At 36.6% G+C, this 17034-nt stretch overlaps 1 protein-coding gene across 1 annotated transcript in view; it reads left to right on the top strand.

Moving 5' to 3' along the window:
• The window catches only part of DIAPH2 (diaphanous related formin 2), a 979600-nt gene that overhangs the window by 295754 nt on the left and 666812 nt on the right, over positions 1-17034 (top strand). Inside the window, exons 15-17 of the mRNA XM_044911596.1 lie at positions 8072-8176; positions 12232-12555; positions 14954-15068. Coding sequence (XP_044767531.1) covers positions 8072-8176; positions 12232-12555; positions 14954-15068 — 544 coding nt within the window. The remainder of the gene's footprint in view (positions 1-8071; positions 8177-12231; positions 12556-14953; positions 15069-17034) is intronic.

Here is a 17034-nt window from a genome sequence, read left to right as displayed (position 1 = left end):
TAGTTGTAAGATCTGATCTTAGCTTTTCCACAAATTAGCTGTGACTTTAAGTAAGCCACTTACTCTCTTTGGATCTTAATTTTGTCATCATTAAAAGAAGAGGATATGTTTAGTGGCCTTGTAAAAAGTCTTCCAACCTGCTTATCTCAGACTTCTGTGATTCCTACTCTATGGGTTTATAGATTAAGACCACATTAAATTACAAGCAGAAACATTGCATGCCTCTTTTCAAATGTACAAATAAATAATTTATAGAGGAAAGTTGTACAGTTTGTATCATGCTTAAAAAATACACAGAAGAATCTAACATTGGGAGGGAGGATGGAAATAGAGAGTAAGTCTTAACATGAATAGTATAGTGCAGTTAAAAAAGCATCTTCTCAGTGACCTAGGAAACATGGTTATTTACTAACTGTGGAGGATCTGGGGTGGTTTGAAATTTTTAAAGATTAGAAACAATTTGGACTAACCTCTGTGGAACATTTTCTATGAATGCAAGTAGAGAGGAATAAAAGAATTAGTTAGCATTTCATGTTTGACCCAGACACTATTGTAATCCAATTCCATTACCTGTTCTTTCTTCAGACTTGGATTGGTTTGACATTTTTTAATTTCTAAAGGTAAAATCTATGAGGATGAATATTTATTAACAGTGAAAATACTTTTTTATTGTTCCACAAACTCCAAAGACAATTCTGGAGAGTAAGATATATCAAATTTAGAAACAGAAATAATATAATTGGAAAAATATATTGCCTTCTAAAATGACTTGAAGTGACATTGATAATAAAGGGCATATATTCTATAGATGAATATAAGCAGTATTTACTCTATGTATGCAGGCTTGTTTGTTTCGGCTTGGTGCCCTGACTGAGGTTAGGGATGGGCAGGATGCAGTAAATGGATATTCACCATTGAGATGGTCTCTCCTGCTTAGCACACCATTATGAATGTATGTATGTATGTATATATGTATGTTTCAAGTTTTTCTTTAAATTCTAGTTAGTTAACATATAGTGTAATACTAGTTTGCAGTAGAATTTAGTGACTCATCACTTACATATAACACCCAGTGCTCATCACAAGTGATGCCCTCCTTAATACCCATCACCAGTTTAGCCCATCGCACCCCACCTCCCCTCCAGCAACCCTCAGTTTGTTCTCCTTAGCTAAGAGTGTCTCTTATGGTTTGCCTTCCTCTCTTTTTAAATTTTCTTTCCCTTATGTTCATCTGTTTTGTTTCTTAAATTTCACATATGAGTGAAATCATACAGTATTTCCTTCTCTGACTGACTGAACTCACATAGCATAGTACACTCTAGCTCCATCCACGTCCTTGCAAGTGGCAAGATTTCATCCTTTTGATGACTAATATTCCATATATATGTGTGTGTACACACACACCACATCTTCTTTTTTTCTTTTAAAGATTTTATTTATTTATTTGAGACAGAGAGAATGAGAGAGACAGAGAGCACATGAGAGGGGGAAGGGTCAGAGGGAGAAGCAGGCTTCCTGCCGAGCAGGGAGCCCGATGCGGGACTCGATCCAGGGACTCCAGGATCATGACCTGAGCCGAAGGCAGTGGCTTAACCAACTGAGCCACCCAGGCGCCCACACCACATCTTCTTTATCCATTCATCAGTCAGTGGACATTTGGGCTGTTTCCATAATTTGGCTATTGTTGATAATGCTGTTATAAACATCTGGGTGCATGTGCCCTTTTGATTCAGTATTTGTGTATCCTTTGGGATACTAATACTTAGTAGTGCAATTGCTGGGTCGTAGGGTAGTTTGATTTTTAACTTTTTGAGGAACCTGCATACTGTTTTCCAGAGTGGCTGTACCAGCTTGGATTCCCACCAACAGTGTAAGAGGGTTCCCCTTTCTCTGCATCCTCATTACCATCTGCTATTCCTTGTGCTGTTAATTTTAGCTGTTCTGACCATTGTGAAGTGGTATGTCATTGTAGTTTTGATTTGTATTTCCCTGACAATGAGTGATGTACAGCATATTTTCATGTGTCTTTTGGCCATCTGTATGTCTTCTTTGAAAAAATGTCTATTCATGTCTTCTGCCCATTTCTTAACTGGATTATTTGTTTTTTGGGTGTTAAGTTTCATAAGCTCTTTATAGATTTTGGATACTAATCTTTTATTACATGTGCCATTTGCAAATATCTTCACCCATTCCAAAGTTCACCTTTTAGTTTTGTTGATTGTTTCCTTCACTGTGAAGAAGCTTCTTATCTTGAAAAAGTACCAATAGTTAATTTTTGCTTTTGTTTCTTTTGCCTCTGGTGGACATGTCCAGTAATAGGTTGCTATAGTTGATGTCAAAGAGGTTGCTGCCTGTGTTTTCCTCTAGGATTTTGATGGCTACCTATCTCACATTTAGGTCTTTAATCTATTTTGAATTTATTTTTGTGTATGTTGTAAGAAAGTGGTCCAGTTTCATTCTTTTACATGATGCTGCCCAGTTTTCCCAACAGCATTTGTTGAAGAAACTGTCTTCTTTCCATTGGATAATCTTTCCTCCTTTATCAACGATTTGTTGAGCGTATGGTTGTTGGGTCCATTTCTGGGTTTATTAATTAATCTGTTTCATTAGTTGGTGTATCTGTTTTTGTGACAGTACCATACTATCTTGATGACTATAGCTTTGTAATAGAGTTTGAAGTCCAGAATTGTGAAGTCTGAATCTTTGCTTTGCTTTTTCAAGATTGTTTTGGCTGTTTGGGGTCTTTTGTGGTTCCATACAAATTTAAAGATTGCTTGTTCTAGCTCTGTGAAAAATGCTGATGGTATTTTGATAGAGATTGCATTGAATGTGTAGATTGCTTTGCGTAGTATAGACATTTAACAATATTCTTCCAATCCATCAGCATGGAATGTTTTTCCATTTCTTTGTGTTCTCTTCAATTTTTTTCATATGTGTTCTATAGTTTTGAGAGTACAGATCGTTAACCTCTTTGGTTAGGGTTATTCCTATGTATCTTATGGCTTTTGGTGCAATTGAATATGGGATCATTTTCTTGATTTCTCTTTCTGTTTCTTCATTATTGGTGTATAGAAATGCAACATGTTTCTGTACGTTGATTTTGTATCCTATGATTTTACTGAATTCGTGTATCCACACTGGCAATTTTTTGGTTCAGTCTTTTGGCTTTTCCACATTAAAAAAAAAATGTAGTCTATGAAGAGTGAAAGTTTGACTTCTTCCTTGCCAATTTGGATGCCTTTTATTGTATTATTGCTGAGGCTAGGACTTCCAGCACTATGTTGAACAAATGATGAGAGTGGACATCCCTGTCGTGTTTCTGACCTTAGAGGAGAAGCTTTTAGTTTTTCCACATTTAGGATGATATTAGCTGTGGGTCCTTCATATATAGTCTTTATGATATTGAGGTACGTTTCCTCTATCTCTACTTTGTTGAGGTTTTTTATCAAGAATGGATCCAGTACTTTGTCAAATGCTTTTTCTGCATCTCTTGAGAGGATCATATGGTTGTTATCCTTTCTTTTATTAAGGTGGTGTATCACGTTGATTGATTTGTGAATATTGACTCACCCTTGCAGCCCAGGAATAAATCCCACTTGATTGTGGTGAATGATTTTTTTTAATGTATGTTGGATTTGTTTTGCTAGTGTTTTGATGAAAACTTTTGCATCCATGTTCATGAGGAATATTGGTTATGTATTCTCTTTTTTAGTGGGATGTTTGTCTAGTTTTGGAATTGAGGTAATGCTGGCCTCATAGAATGAGTTTGGAAGTTTTCCTTCCATTTCTATTTTTTGGAACAGTTTGAGAAGAATAGCTATTAACTCTTCTTTAAATGTCTGGTAGAATTCCCCTGGAGAGCCATCTGCCCCCAGTGTTTTGTTTGTTGGGAGTTTTTTGATTTCTGATTCAATTTCTTCTCTGGTTATCAGTCTGTTTAAGTTTTTTATTTCTTCCTATTTTAGTTTTGGTGGTTTATATGTGTTCAGAAATTTATCTATTTCTTCCACATTGCCCCATTTGTCAGCATAAAGTTTTTCATAATATTCTCTTATAGCTGTGTTTCTGTGGTGGTGATTGTGATCTAGCCTCTCTCATTTGTGATTTTATTTATTTGGTTCCTTTCTCTTTTCTTTCTGAGAAGTCTGGTAGGGGTTTATCAATTTTATTCTTTCAAGGAATCAGCTCCTAATGTCATTGATATGTTCTACTGTTTTTTTATTTCTATATCATTTATTTCTGCTCTAATGTTTATTATTTCCCTTCTGCTGGCTTTAGGCTTCATTTGCAGTTCCTTTTCTAGCTCCTTTACGTGTAAGGTTAGTTTGTGTATTTGAGAGTTTTTTGCTTCTTGAGGTAGGCCTGTATTGATTCCCTCTTATGATAGCTTTTACTGCATCCCAAAGGTTTTAGAATGTCATGTTTTTAATCCATTCTGATATTCTGTGTCTTTTGATTGGAGCATTTAGTTCTTTGACATTCAGAATAATTATTGATAGATATGAATTTTGCGCCATTGTATTACTTGTAAAGTTGTCATTTCTGGAGATTTTCTCTGTTCCTTTCCAGTCTTTGTTACCTTTGGTCTTCTCTTTCCTACTCAAAGCATCCCCTTTAATATTTTTTGCTGGGTTGGTTTAGTGGTCATGAACTTCTTTAGTTTTTGTTTTTCTGGGAAACTCTTTATCTCTCTTTCTATTCTTAATGAGATCCTTGCTGGATAGAATATTCTTAGCTGCATATTTTTTTGTTTTCAGCATGTTGAATATATCATGCCACACTCTTCTGGCCTGCCAAGTTTCTGTGGAAATGTCCATTGCTAACCTTATTTGTCTTCCCTTGTACGTTTTAGATTTATTTTCCCTTGATGCTTTTAGGATTTTTTCCTTATCTCTATATTTTGTAAATTTTACTATGATATGTCTTGGTGTTTACCTGCTTTTGTTGATTTTGGTCAGTATTCTCTGTGCCTTCTAGATAAGGATTTCTGTTTTGTTCCCCAGATTAGGGAATTTTTCTGCTGTTATTTCAATTAAATTTTATGCCCCGTTTTTCTCTCTTCTTCTTCTGAGACTCCTATAATACAAATGTTATTGTGGTTTGTGGACTCTGCTAAATTCCCTAGGTCTACATTCATGATCGAACATTTTTCTTTCCTTCTTTTTAACTTCATTATTTTCCATAGCTTTATCTTCTGTATTGCTTATTTGTTCCCCTGCTTCTTCCATCCTTGTGGATAATTACACACAGTGGGTTTCACATCTCGAGTATAGCATTTTTTATTTTGGCCTGACTAGTTTTTCAGTCTTTTATCTCTTGATAAGGGACTCCCTGATGTCTTCAGTCATTTTCTCAAGCCGAGATAGTATCCTTATGAATTTCTCCTAAATTCTGAATCAGGTATATTACTTGTATCTTTTTCTAGTAGATCCCTGACCATGACCTTTTCTTGGTCTTTCTTTTTGGATGAATTCTTCCATTTTGGTATTTGGTCTAGGTCTCTTGTCTTCTTCTCTGTGTTAGTAAAGCCTGATATGTTTCCTGTTCATGAGAGTAATAGCTTTATTAAGGAGAGGTCATATACACTCCAGCGCCTGACGCTTCAGGAACTGCTTCTGGTGTATGCTGTGTACACTCTGCTGCTGTTTTTTGGTTGCTTTTCCCCCAGGTCAGTCCTCTGCAGAGTTTCTCCTTGCCTCAAATGGGGAGTGTTTGGATCTTGTGCATTATGTGTTGAGTTTTTCCTAGGTGTGCTCTGGTCTGCTTGTTAAAAGAGTCGTGATCCTCTTTCCATTAGAGTTGAAGCTTTGTAGTACTCTATGGTCAGTAGACTTGGTGCATGTGGGGCATTTGTGCTGGTGTTCTGGGGGTGTGCCCCCCTGCATTGGTTCTCAGGAACACTTGCCCTCGTAAAGAAGCTTCTGCAGAGCACAGGGAGGTGGGGCTTGGTGTAGGCACCTCAGGCCTCTGCTGTGTGGGGAGTTCATGCTTCCCAGTGTCTGGGAATCCCTGACAGAGGAGCGAAATGTCTCTTCTTGTGTGTTCCAGGCTTCCCTCAAATCCCTGCATTCACCCTTCATGTATCCAGGCCAATTACCTCCCCAGCAGTGCAGGGCTCCTGTCTTTTATCTCAGGCACATCAGTTGAGTTTCAAAACTCATAACTTGTGGTATCTGTTAAGCATGGACCCATGCTGATCCTCTGACGGAGTGTCACACCACCCTGGGGCTGGCGTCAGTTTGTCCCATAAGTGCAATTGCACCAACAGGCAGGAGCTTGAAGTTTAGAAAGTGCAGCAGAAAGCCAGCATCCAGGTTAGCTGCCCTCAGCAGCTGTCTCTTTCCCTATGCTAAGGAACTAGGCAGCACAATGCCACCTGATGGCTCTTTTGTTCCTGGAGAGGCATTGCCTCCTCTAGCAGATACACTCCAAGAAGGAGGAACTTTCTCTTCTAGTGCATCCTAGGGGATCCTCGGGTTGTGCCATCTGCTCCCAGGCCTCTGCCTCCTACACAGGTGTACCACTGCATCCCCCAGGCTCCACAATGGCCATGGTGCAGACTTCTAAATCTTAAGTCTTTTAGCTCTGCTGGTTGTAAAAACTCATGATAATCAGCCCCTCTCATTTTCCCAGTGTATGGTTTTGGGGAAGTGTTCTTGGTGTGTGATCCTCTGTGCACTTTGTGCTTTCTCTCTTTCACTCTTCCACTCTGTTTCCTCTGTCCATGATTTGGCTCCCTCCCCTCTACAGCATCTGTAATTCTTTATTACCCTAAATCACGTCTCTGTACCTCCTACCTTCCACAGTGTGGCTCTTCACTTCCTGTAGTTGTGCAGTTTGGTCTCTCAGTCCTCTTAGTGATTTCTTGAATTCATAAAGATTTGATATTCATGTGGTTGTATTTGAAGGTTGAGGAAAACATTGGTTCCCCTACTCCTCCGCCATCTTAACTCCTTCCCCCAACACATCTTAATTTAACCTCTCATTTTCTCTCTTTTAGTATTTTATGTAGGTGTTTTGGTTAAACATCTGAAGGAGAATTCCATTTAGGCTATCCATATATCATTCTACTGTCAGATTTTGTGGAATACCACTTTTTGGATGCTAGACAATTAAGATTGTAATAGAAATATTATAATTTGTGTTAAAGTACAATCATTTGAGCATTCTAAAAGTGTATTCTCTTTTCAAGGTTAAATATAGTTACAGAGTTGAACTGCTTGATGGTGAATTTTTAGGTTTCATTTCTTTTTTTCTTTTTTTAAGATTTTACTTATTTATTTGTCAGAGAGAGAGAGAGAGTGAGAGTACAAGCGGGGGGGTGGGCAGCAGGCAGAGGGAGAAGCAGGCTCCCCACTGAGCAAGGAGCCCAATGCAGGACTCGATCCCAGGACCCTGAGATCATGACCTGAGCCGAAGGCAGACACCTAACCAACTGAGCCACACAGGCATCTCTGGGTTTCATTTTCTAATTTGATAAAGTTAAATGTATAGGATGAAACATTAAAGAAAATGATTCTGAAACCTATTTTTCAATAACAGAACAGTATAAATGTCCATTTTATGCGAAGAGAGACTTCTCAGTACACGCTTTTAAAATTTTGTTCAGGGAGCGCCTGGGTGACTCAGTTGGTTCAGCATGCCACTCTTGGTTTCAGCTCAGTTCATGATCTTATGCATGGCAAGATGGCATCCCAGGTCTCGCTCTGCACACAATGGGAAGTCTGCTTGAAGATTCTCTCCCTCTGCCAAACCCCACATACTTTCTCTGTCTCTCTTTCTCTAAAATAAATAAATCTTAAAAAAATTTTTTTGTGTGTGTGTGTGTGAAAATGGCTTTTTTTTTTACCTTGGGTTGCTGCCATATTTCCTCTCTACTAGCACCATAATCAGTAACCCACCCCAACAGGTGTGCTTAATTGTTATGAAAGTGATCTGGAGCTTTGATTTTCTGAATGACCTGGGAATTCAATAAAGCAAAAGACATTCCACTTATCTAATACATAAAGTTGTTTAAAACTTTCTCAAAACTATGTTATTAAGTGTACATTTATGGTGGTGATCATTGCAGTTTGATGAAGAATTCACAGCTCGACAGGAAGCTCAAGCTGAGCTTCAAAAAAGAGAAGAAAAAATTAAAGAGCTTGAAACAGAAATCCAGCAACTTCGAACCCAGGTAATGAAAGAAGGTATAGACTTTATGTCATGTCACAGTGAGTTTGATGGTAGAAAATTATCTTGTTAGATGTAAGGAAAAATGTGACCAGAAGCAGACTTTTTGGCAGTTTTGCATTTTAGTTGAAATAACTACAGATTTAATTTTCCAGGATAATAAATAATTTTACTGTTTGGATAAAAATAAGGTATTAGTCGCTTAAACTTCCCTGAATAGTTTTGATGGACTATATTACACAATCAAGACTATTCAGGAGCAAAAATTTTTTGATGATTTGAAAAGTTGGATGCATAATTTCAAAACCTAGAAATTTTGCATTTCCTGCTGCATCACCTATGATGAGAAGCACTCATATATACTCAAGATCTTAGTTATGGTGTCTAAACTTCAGAACTGATTAAGTCCTCTCAACACTTTATTTTTATTTTTTAAATACCCTCAGCACTTTTTATGTTTTAAATGGTTATTAAGAAATGGAAGATTATCAGTGTTGGTGAGAATAATGTCCTTTTTCTGTGTATGCTTTTTCTTTTTAGTTTTTACTATGCATTTTAACCTACAAAGCCCATTAATGAAAACAATGATTGAGAAAATAAAATGGAAGAAAAAAATGTTCATTAAAACACAAAACTCAGCCACATAAATTTTGACAGTCTATTTGGCTTTATTAAATGATTTATGAATTTGGCATCATTCCATTTAGTAAGCAGAGGGGAATTCTAGGGGGTTGTACAAAATGAAAGGTTTTTATGAAAAGAGGGTGGGAAAACAAGTTATTAGGGAAAGGAAAAGATCTTTTAGGCCCTGCCACTTTCCCTTAGGGGGAAAAGCAAGAGGTCCTATGCAGATTACTTTATCTACCATTAAGGGCTGGAGAGGACTTCTGTGGCTGACATATTGTCTGCTGATTTAAAAGTTCCTGACTCATCTGTTAAGACTATTTCTTGGGGATGTTGAAACTGCAGTTAGATTATGTATTAAGGTCTGGTTTGGGGACTCAGCCTAACTGATGCCATTTGGGGCCTGTGTTTTTTTTTTTTTTCCCTAACAGCTCTTAACATAGTGCATGTTCAGTAGATGTTTATTGATTGACTAGATTTGTATCCATCAGTCTACTGAGAAATGACTTCAGAAGTCACTGATGAACTCCAAATTATTCAATGCAGTGCCTTTTCCTACCCTCATTCTGTTTCACTTACCTATAATATTTGATAATTTCTTTCATTAAGTCTTTCTCCTTTTTTGTATCCTCTGCCTTCCCTTTTCACATCTCTGAGAACTCAGTTTCTTTTTCTTTTTGCCCCCCCCCCCGATGGTGACATTCCTCAATGTCACCCTACCACAGGGCCTTACTGTTTAGTGAGTAGTTGCTTATTTATTATTAAATTAACTGATCTGTAAAAATGCAGTCACACAGTCCTTTCTAGTGTACCCAAAATTGTGCCAAATACTAAATTATTCATTAGCTATATTCAATTCTCAATACTCTATTGTAGCCTAATTTAATTGTTGCATTCCTAATTGTTCATGAGAGGGAAGAGAAGGGCTGATACGATTTGATTTTTAAAGGCTGGTGGCATTTATTTGAGATTCTTTATTAAATTTGTGAAATATGCATTTAACTTGAGTAAAATCCTCTTAAAAGTGATAGCATTTTTATGGCTCCCCAAGTTTCATATCATAGATATGATCTAATAGAGTAAAAATTTGATGTTAACAAATATAATTTTGATCTCTTTCAATAAAAAATTGGATATACATTTTACCTTTCAAAGTATTCAACAAATCCATTTATACATAAAACTTGTAAATTACTAATTTCTTAGATTTTCTCCATAATTTCTTTGATCTCAGTCAAGATTGTAAAAATCTGGCTGTTTTCTATAATTTTGCTACATTAAAAGTAAAATGAAAATAATTTTGCATATTGTAATACTTACTAATTTCAGGAGAGGATTGCATTCCAGAGGAGGATTGTTATTTGTTGAGTGTGTAAATACTTCAGTTGCATGTATGTATATACACACATAAACATCATACATATGAATAAAATATTGGACAGTGCATATTAAATATTATGAGAAACGTTTCCATGATTCTATGATTATTAATTTTTAATATTCTTATACATAGGTCAGTCCTTTAAATTGATTATTCTTAAAATATGCTTCAACTTATTTATTTTGTAAAGCCATTTCTAAGTTTAGTTAGTACAATTAAGTACTCCAACTTAGAAATTCGTATTAGTAAAGATAAGAAGACTTTCTTCCCAAATAAAAATAACACTATGCCAAGAAATTTTATTAATTTTAAACTTTTCATTCAGTTCATCTAATGTCATATCTTGATTACAAATACATCTGTTCATTGGTAGGATTTTCTTAGGAATGTTTATAATAACCAACTTCACTTTAATATTCATTTATTTTATTTTATTTTATTTTTTTTAAAGATTTATTTATTTATTTGAGAGAGCGAGAATGAGAGAGAGAGAGTACATGAGAGGGGGGAGGGTTAGAGGGAGAAGCAGGCTCCTCGCCCAGCAGGGAGCCCGATGCGGGACTCGATCCAGGGACTCCAGGATCATGACCTGAGCCGAAGGCAGTCGCTTAACCAACTGAGCCACCCAGGCGCCCATATTCATTTATTTCAGAAGTGAACCACTATAAGCAGCAATGGTTTAAAGAAACAGGTACAGATTAACTTAAAAAGTAAACAGTTTGGAATGAGATACTGTCCTTCATCTGTTATCCATTATCATTAGAGAATGAGGTTGAAGTCAATTTCTTATGGTAGAAGTAAGTTATACTGTCCTCATCATCCAATCTGTTTGAATTAATTCTTTTCATGGCAAGTGACTCCATGAGGAGATAGTCTGCTATAGTGGAAAGAGGACTACATTAGGTATAAGAAGAACCCACATTCAAATCTTAACCACATTTCAGACTCTGTGACCTTTGGTTAGTCATTTAACCTTTTTGTAGTTATGTTTTTTCTCATCTATAAGCAGTGAGATAAAGTTTAGATAAAAATGCCCTACTTACTTTACAGGGTTATAGTAACAATGAAAAGAAATAATAGCTGTGGGCGCCTGGGTGGCTCAGTTGGTTAAGCGACTGCCTTCGGCTCAGGTCATGATCCTGGAGTCCCGGGATCGAGTCCCGCATCGGGCTCCCTGCTCGGCGGGGAGTCTGCTTCTCCCTCTGACCCTCCTCCCTCTCATGCTCTCTGTCTCTTATTCTCTCTGTCTCAAATAAATAAATAAAAAAAAAAAATCTTAAAAAAAAAAATGCCCTACTTACTTTACAGGGTTATAATAACAATGAAAAGAAATAATAGCTGTGGGCGCCTGGGTGGCTCCGTTGGTTAAGCAACTGCCTTCGCCTCAGGTCATGATCCTGGAGTCCCGGGCTCGAGTCCCACATCGGGCTCCCTGCTCAGCAGGGGGTCTGCTTCTCCCTCTGCCCTCTTCCCTCTCGTGCTCTCTGTCTCTCATTCTCTCTGTCTCAAATAAATAAATAAAATCTTTAAAAAAAAAAAAGAAAAGAAATAATAGCTGTAAAAACATTGATAAACATATATTACCATGCAAATGGATGTTACTCAGTATTAATTATTGGTACTAGAAGACTACTAAATTACTGGTGCTATGTGATAGACTCTGTGTAAAGCTAATTGGCTCCAAGGGAATCAGACCTATGATTGTATTAATTATCCCATATTCAAACCAGCTAGTCTAATAGGCTAAAGCCACTTCAGTACTTCTTTGCATGTATTTATAATGATAGGTAATTTTTCATTATTTTGGAGGGGTGTTTCACAAAATCTTTGAGGATGCCAACTTTTATAGTGTGTTAGTAGAAGTAGTCCTTGTACAGAGTTTATAATGCTTATCAAAAATCTATGGGAGTCTTTTTCAGTTACTGTTAAGCCCTTTGATGTTACTAAATTAAAAAAAGTGCATGTAATCTTAAACCCCCAATGTCTACTGATAAGTTTTCTTTGCTATTATATTTTACTGAAAGCTTTTAAACATTGTATTACATATGTTTCAGGGACATGGACTCTCAGGTTCATCAGGAATTCCAGGCCCTCCTCCACCACCTCCATTGCCAGGTGGTGGGTCATCCCCACCGCTACCACCTCCACCAGCACCACCTCTACCTGGAGGAACTCCCCCTCCTCCTCCACCTCCTTTACCTGGAATGATTGGTATACCACCACCACCACCACCACCTTTGTTTGGGGGACCTCCACCACTTCCCCTTGGAGGAGGAATTCCTCCTTTCCCAGAAGCAGCACTTGATTTGCCTTATGGGATGAAGCAGAAAAAAATGTATAAACCTGAGGTGCCCATGAAGAGAATCAATTGGTCAAAGGTGATTATGACTATGACTAGACTAGAGTATTTGACCAGATATTTTATGACTAGATTATTTTTGTCTTTGTCCAGCCATAGTTGATCATTAATATGTGAATAACTGTTGCTCCATATAAGTATTGCATACTGCTTGAGAAGATGACTGCTGACTCATGCTTTCCTTTGTGAGTTCACCATCTTATGTTTATCTTTCAGTCTAGTACCCTATGAATTGGAAACTCCACAGATCATTGGAAATTAATGTAGAAGTCAAAAGGAAAACCAAAGTGAAAATGGTGCTAGAGAATAATATATAAAATATATCACCAAATGAAACATGATTTTGATTCTTGTACTAAGTACTACAACATTCTTTTTTTTTTTTTTTTTTAAAGATTTTATTTATTTTTTTGACAGAGAGAGACACAGCGAGAGCAGGAACACAAGCGGGGGGAGTGGGAGAGGGAGAAGCAGGCTTCCCGCAGAGCAGGGAGCCCGATGTGGGACTAGATCCCAGGACCCTGGGATCATGACCTGAGCCGAAGGCAGACGCTTAACGACTGAGCCACCCAGGCGCCCAGTACTACAACATTCTTAAATATAATCTTTATTACTGAGCTTTTTTATCTTAGTTATTTTTGTTCTTAGAGAATTTTTTTGTTTTAGTTTTTTTTAAAGATTTTTATTTATCAGAGAGAGAGAACACGAGCAGGGGGAGGGGCAGAGGGAGAGGGACAAACAGACTCCCCACTGAGCATGGAGCATGATGCCAGGCTCAATTCCAGGACCCTGAGATCATGACCTGTGCTGAAGTCAGACACTTAACCGACTGAGCCTCCCAGGCATCCCTTTTTTGTTTTAGTTTTAAATATTTAGATAGTATGGAATAGGTGGCAGCATTCTGTAGTGACATAACCTAATTGTTTTTTAATGTAATTTATGAGGTTTTTTTCTTTTGAATGTTATTTTGCTTTTTTTTTTTTTTCTTTTAGAATGCGAGGGGGGTAGAGGTAGAAGGAGAGAGAGAGTGAGAGAAAGAATCTTAAGAAGCCTCCATGCCTGAGCCTGACATGGAGCTTGATCTCATGACCCTGAGATCATGACCTGACCTGAAATCAAGAGTTGGACACTTAACGGACTGAGCCACCCAGGCACTCCTATTTTGCTTTATTATTATAAGAATATGTCTCGTAAAAAGCTTCTTATCAAGATTGACACAGTGCCTATTTAGTAGGAACTAATGTTCTAATGAACATACTTAGAGTGAAATATGACAGTATCTACATAGTAAATTGGTTTGACCAGAATCATGGTTAAACCAGTATTTAAGTTAAGACTATACTTATGCTTTGCTCATAAATGAGGTACAAATGTTTTTGGAATGTAGTTATTTTTTATTAGGTACAGTCCACCAAACTATAGGATCCAGATGCTGTTGGTCCAGTTGTCTCTATGTATAAATTTAATGATATGTTCATTTAGCATTTAAGCATACAGTGAAATGGTACTTATACAACACAAAGCATCATGATGTACTGGAAAATGTACAGTTCTAATCTTGGGTTTTGATGTAGTGGTTAAGAGCACAATTCTCTGGAGCATCACTGCCTGGGTTTAATTCCCCTCTTTGCCATTTACTAGTTGGACAGCCATTTAAACTTTCTGGGGCTGTTTCCTCATCTTTAACATGGAGATAATAATAGGTCCTGCTTCAAGGGATTATTATAAGGGTTAGATTACATAATATATGCAGATCACTTAAAACTGCACCTGATACATTATAGGAGGTATGTAAGTTGTCAGCTATTATGGTTATTACCTTCACCCTGGTCAGTAAATATGGAGAATTAATTCACTTTTCTGAATTTTAGTTTCCTCAGTTTTAAAAATCCAGGAGGAGAAAAAAAATATTTGTGAGTTGGGGGAGGGATTTACTAAACTATTTTTAAGATTCCTTCCAGTAGACTTTTTTATTTATTTTTAGTTTTTTAAGATTTTATTTATTTGACAGAGAAAGACAGCGAGAGAGAGGGAACACAAACAGGGGGAGTGGGAGAGGGAGAAGCAGGCTACCCGCTGAGCAGGGAGCCCGATGTGGGACTTGATCCCAGGACCCCGGGATCATGACCTAAGCTGAAGGCAGATGCTTATGACTGAGCCACCCAGGTGCCCCCAGAAGACTTTTTTAAATGTAATTTGCTATATGACTAATTGCTGTTGTGTATCTTTTCTGTACATCAATAGAATTCTGGGACTTCCCCAATGAATATTTACTTAAATGTTATTTTGATAGATCCTGAAATTGATTTAGTAGGTAGATAAATAAAGGAACTATCAATTTTGGTGAAATTGAATTCTTTGAAGAATTAAATATGCAGTAATAATTTAGATACTTATCTTTGTTATTTTTGTTTCAGATTGAGCCCAAAGAGTTATCTGAGAACTGTGTCTGGTTAAAAGTTAAGGAGGACAAGTTTGAAAATCCTGATCTCTTTGCAAAATTGGCACTGAATTTTGCTACCCAGATAAAAGGTACATCTTATTTTTTAAAATATAAATTTCTTATTCTGATCTGTTGAATTCAGTGCTTTGCTAAAAATTTCTAGTAATGTATACATGTATAATTTTTCCAACCTGGACAGAGTCAAACATAAATTGATTAACTTATTTACTAGAATTTACCCAGCAACTAAAGGAGGGTAGCTCATTTTCTTTATTTTTAAGATTTTATTTATTTGAGAGAGAGCGCACACACACACATACAAGCGGGGGAGGGACAGAGGGAGAGAGGAGGGGACAAGCAGACTCACTGTTCAGTAGGTAGCCTGACACGGGCTTAATCCCAGGACCCGAGATCATGACCTGAGCTGAAGTCAGATGCTTAACCGACTGAGCCACCCATGCACCCCTCCTTTTAATCTTATTTTTCATAAATGTTGGTTTATTTTTATTGTTTAATATGTGAGGTATACCCATCTATTATAGTTATTGTTTTTACTGAGAAGCAGAGGAAATAAATTTGTAAATTTACTATATAAGAGAAAACAGTGTAACAGAATACTAATGGCCCAGAAGTTTTCATGAAATTTGAATAAGATTTGGCCCTTAGTGCATAAATAGTCTTTCCTCTTACATTTGTACTCCTTATCAATTTGTTTTCCTAGGAAATTTTATGGCTTTTTCCTAACACAAATCTTCTGGAATAACATCAAAATCTGGTACCTAATAATTATATTTTACTGATTTGAAAATAGAGTGCTTTGTTTATGATTAGATACTTAACCTCTTATGAATTTCACATGTAATTTTGATACTATATAGATAACTTCTCAATCTCATAATTATTAGGGTTTGTGAATTTTTGGTATTTTAACTACTATTTTACTAATTATTGCAGAATTGATAGTTCAGATAAGCATAGGATCTTTTTAGTCTGGATGAGTTTCCACAACTAAGAAATTGATATATTCCATATGGCCATGCCCTCGGAATTGGCAGCTTTACCATTCATTTGTATGATTTGTCACAACATGCCCTAGAATGTGAGACTCTAAATTTGGGAAGTTTGAGAGAGAGAGAGAGAGACCGAGAGACAGAGGTAAAAAATACTCCTTTTCAGACCTTCTATCATATCTTGCACACTGGAGGTGCTTGTGCTGTATTTGTTGTTGCTTGTAGATTGAAATTCACACACACACAGAAATCAGAGGTGATTAGAAGAAATTTGACATGTTAAAAATTCCTGGCATTAATTCTTTTTTTTTCTTGTAAGTAACCTTCACATTTAAAGGGTTCTTGAGTGACTCCAGAGACTACTGTTTGTTATAAACACCTTTTTTAATTAAAAAAGGTAAAAATGATTACATCACAGTATTCATATAGTAAAAAGAATTTTTAAAAGGATGCATGATAAGCTTATCCCTTTAATTCCAGACTTACAGCTTCTTCCCCAGAGAAAACCACTGTTACTAATTTCTCACATTGCCTCCTAGAAATAGTCTGTGCTTCTAGATGCATATGTGTATTTATCATTTTTTTGTTTTTTACTTCTTGCCTTTTTTACTTTATATACTTGGATGTTATCCATAATAGCTTGCATTCATCTACTATGTTCCTTTGGCATACTGCATAGAATTCGGTGGTATGGACTTATCCTAATTTATTTAACCAGTCCCCAGTGAATGGGTATTTAGATTAATTCCAGTCTCTTTGGTATTTCAAACAATGCTGGGATAAATGTGTATCTGCATATACCTTTGTGCACATAAGATCTATTTGTAGGACAAATTCTAGAAGTGAAATTCCTGGACAAAATGCTGTATACATTTATAATTTTGATATATATTACCAAATTGCTTTCCAAAGAATTTGTGTCTTTAGTGGCACCTAAGATATATATGAGTATCTGTTTCCCTACAACGTTTGTCCATCTCAGAGGTGAAAATGGTAAATCATCCATGTTTTAATTTTGACTTCTTAAATTTGGAGTGAAGGTGAG

This window comes from Neomonachus schauinslandi, chromosome X, assembly GCF_002201575.2.
Source record: "Neomonachus schauinslandi chromosome X, ASM220157v2, whole genome shotgun sequence".
Classification (NCBI taxonomy): Eukaryota; Metazoa; Chordata; class Mammalia; order Carnivora; family Phocidae; genus Neomonachus; species Neomonachus schauinslandi.
Note: the sequence above shows the minus strand (reverse complement) of the source record. Positions and strands in the feature narration are given on the sequence as shown.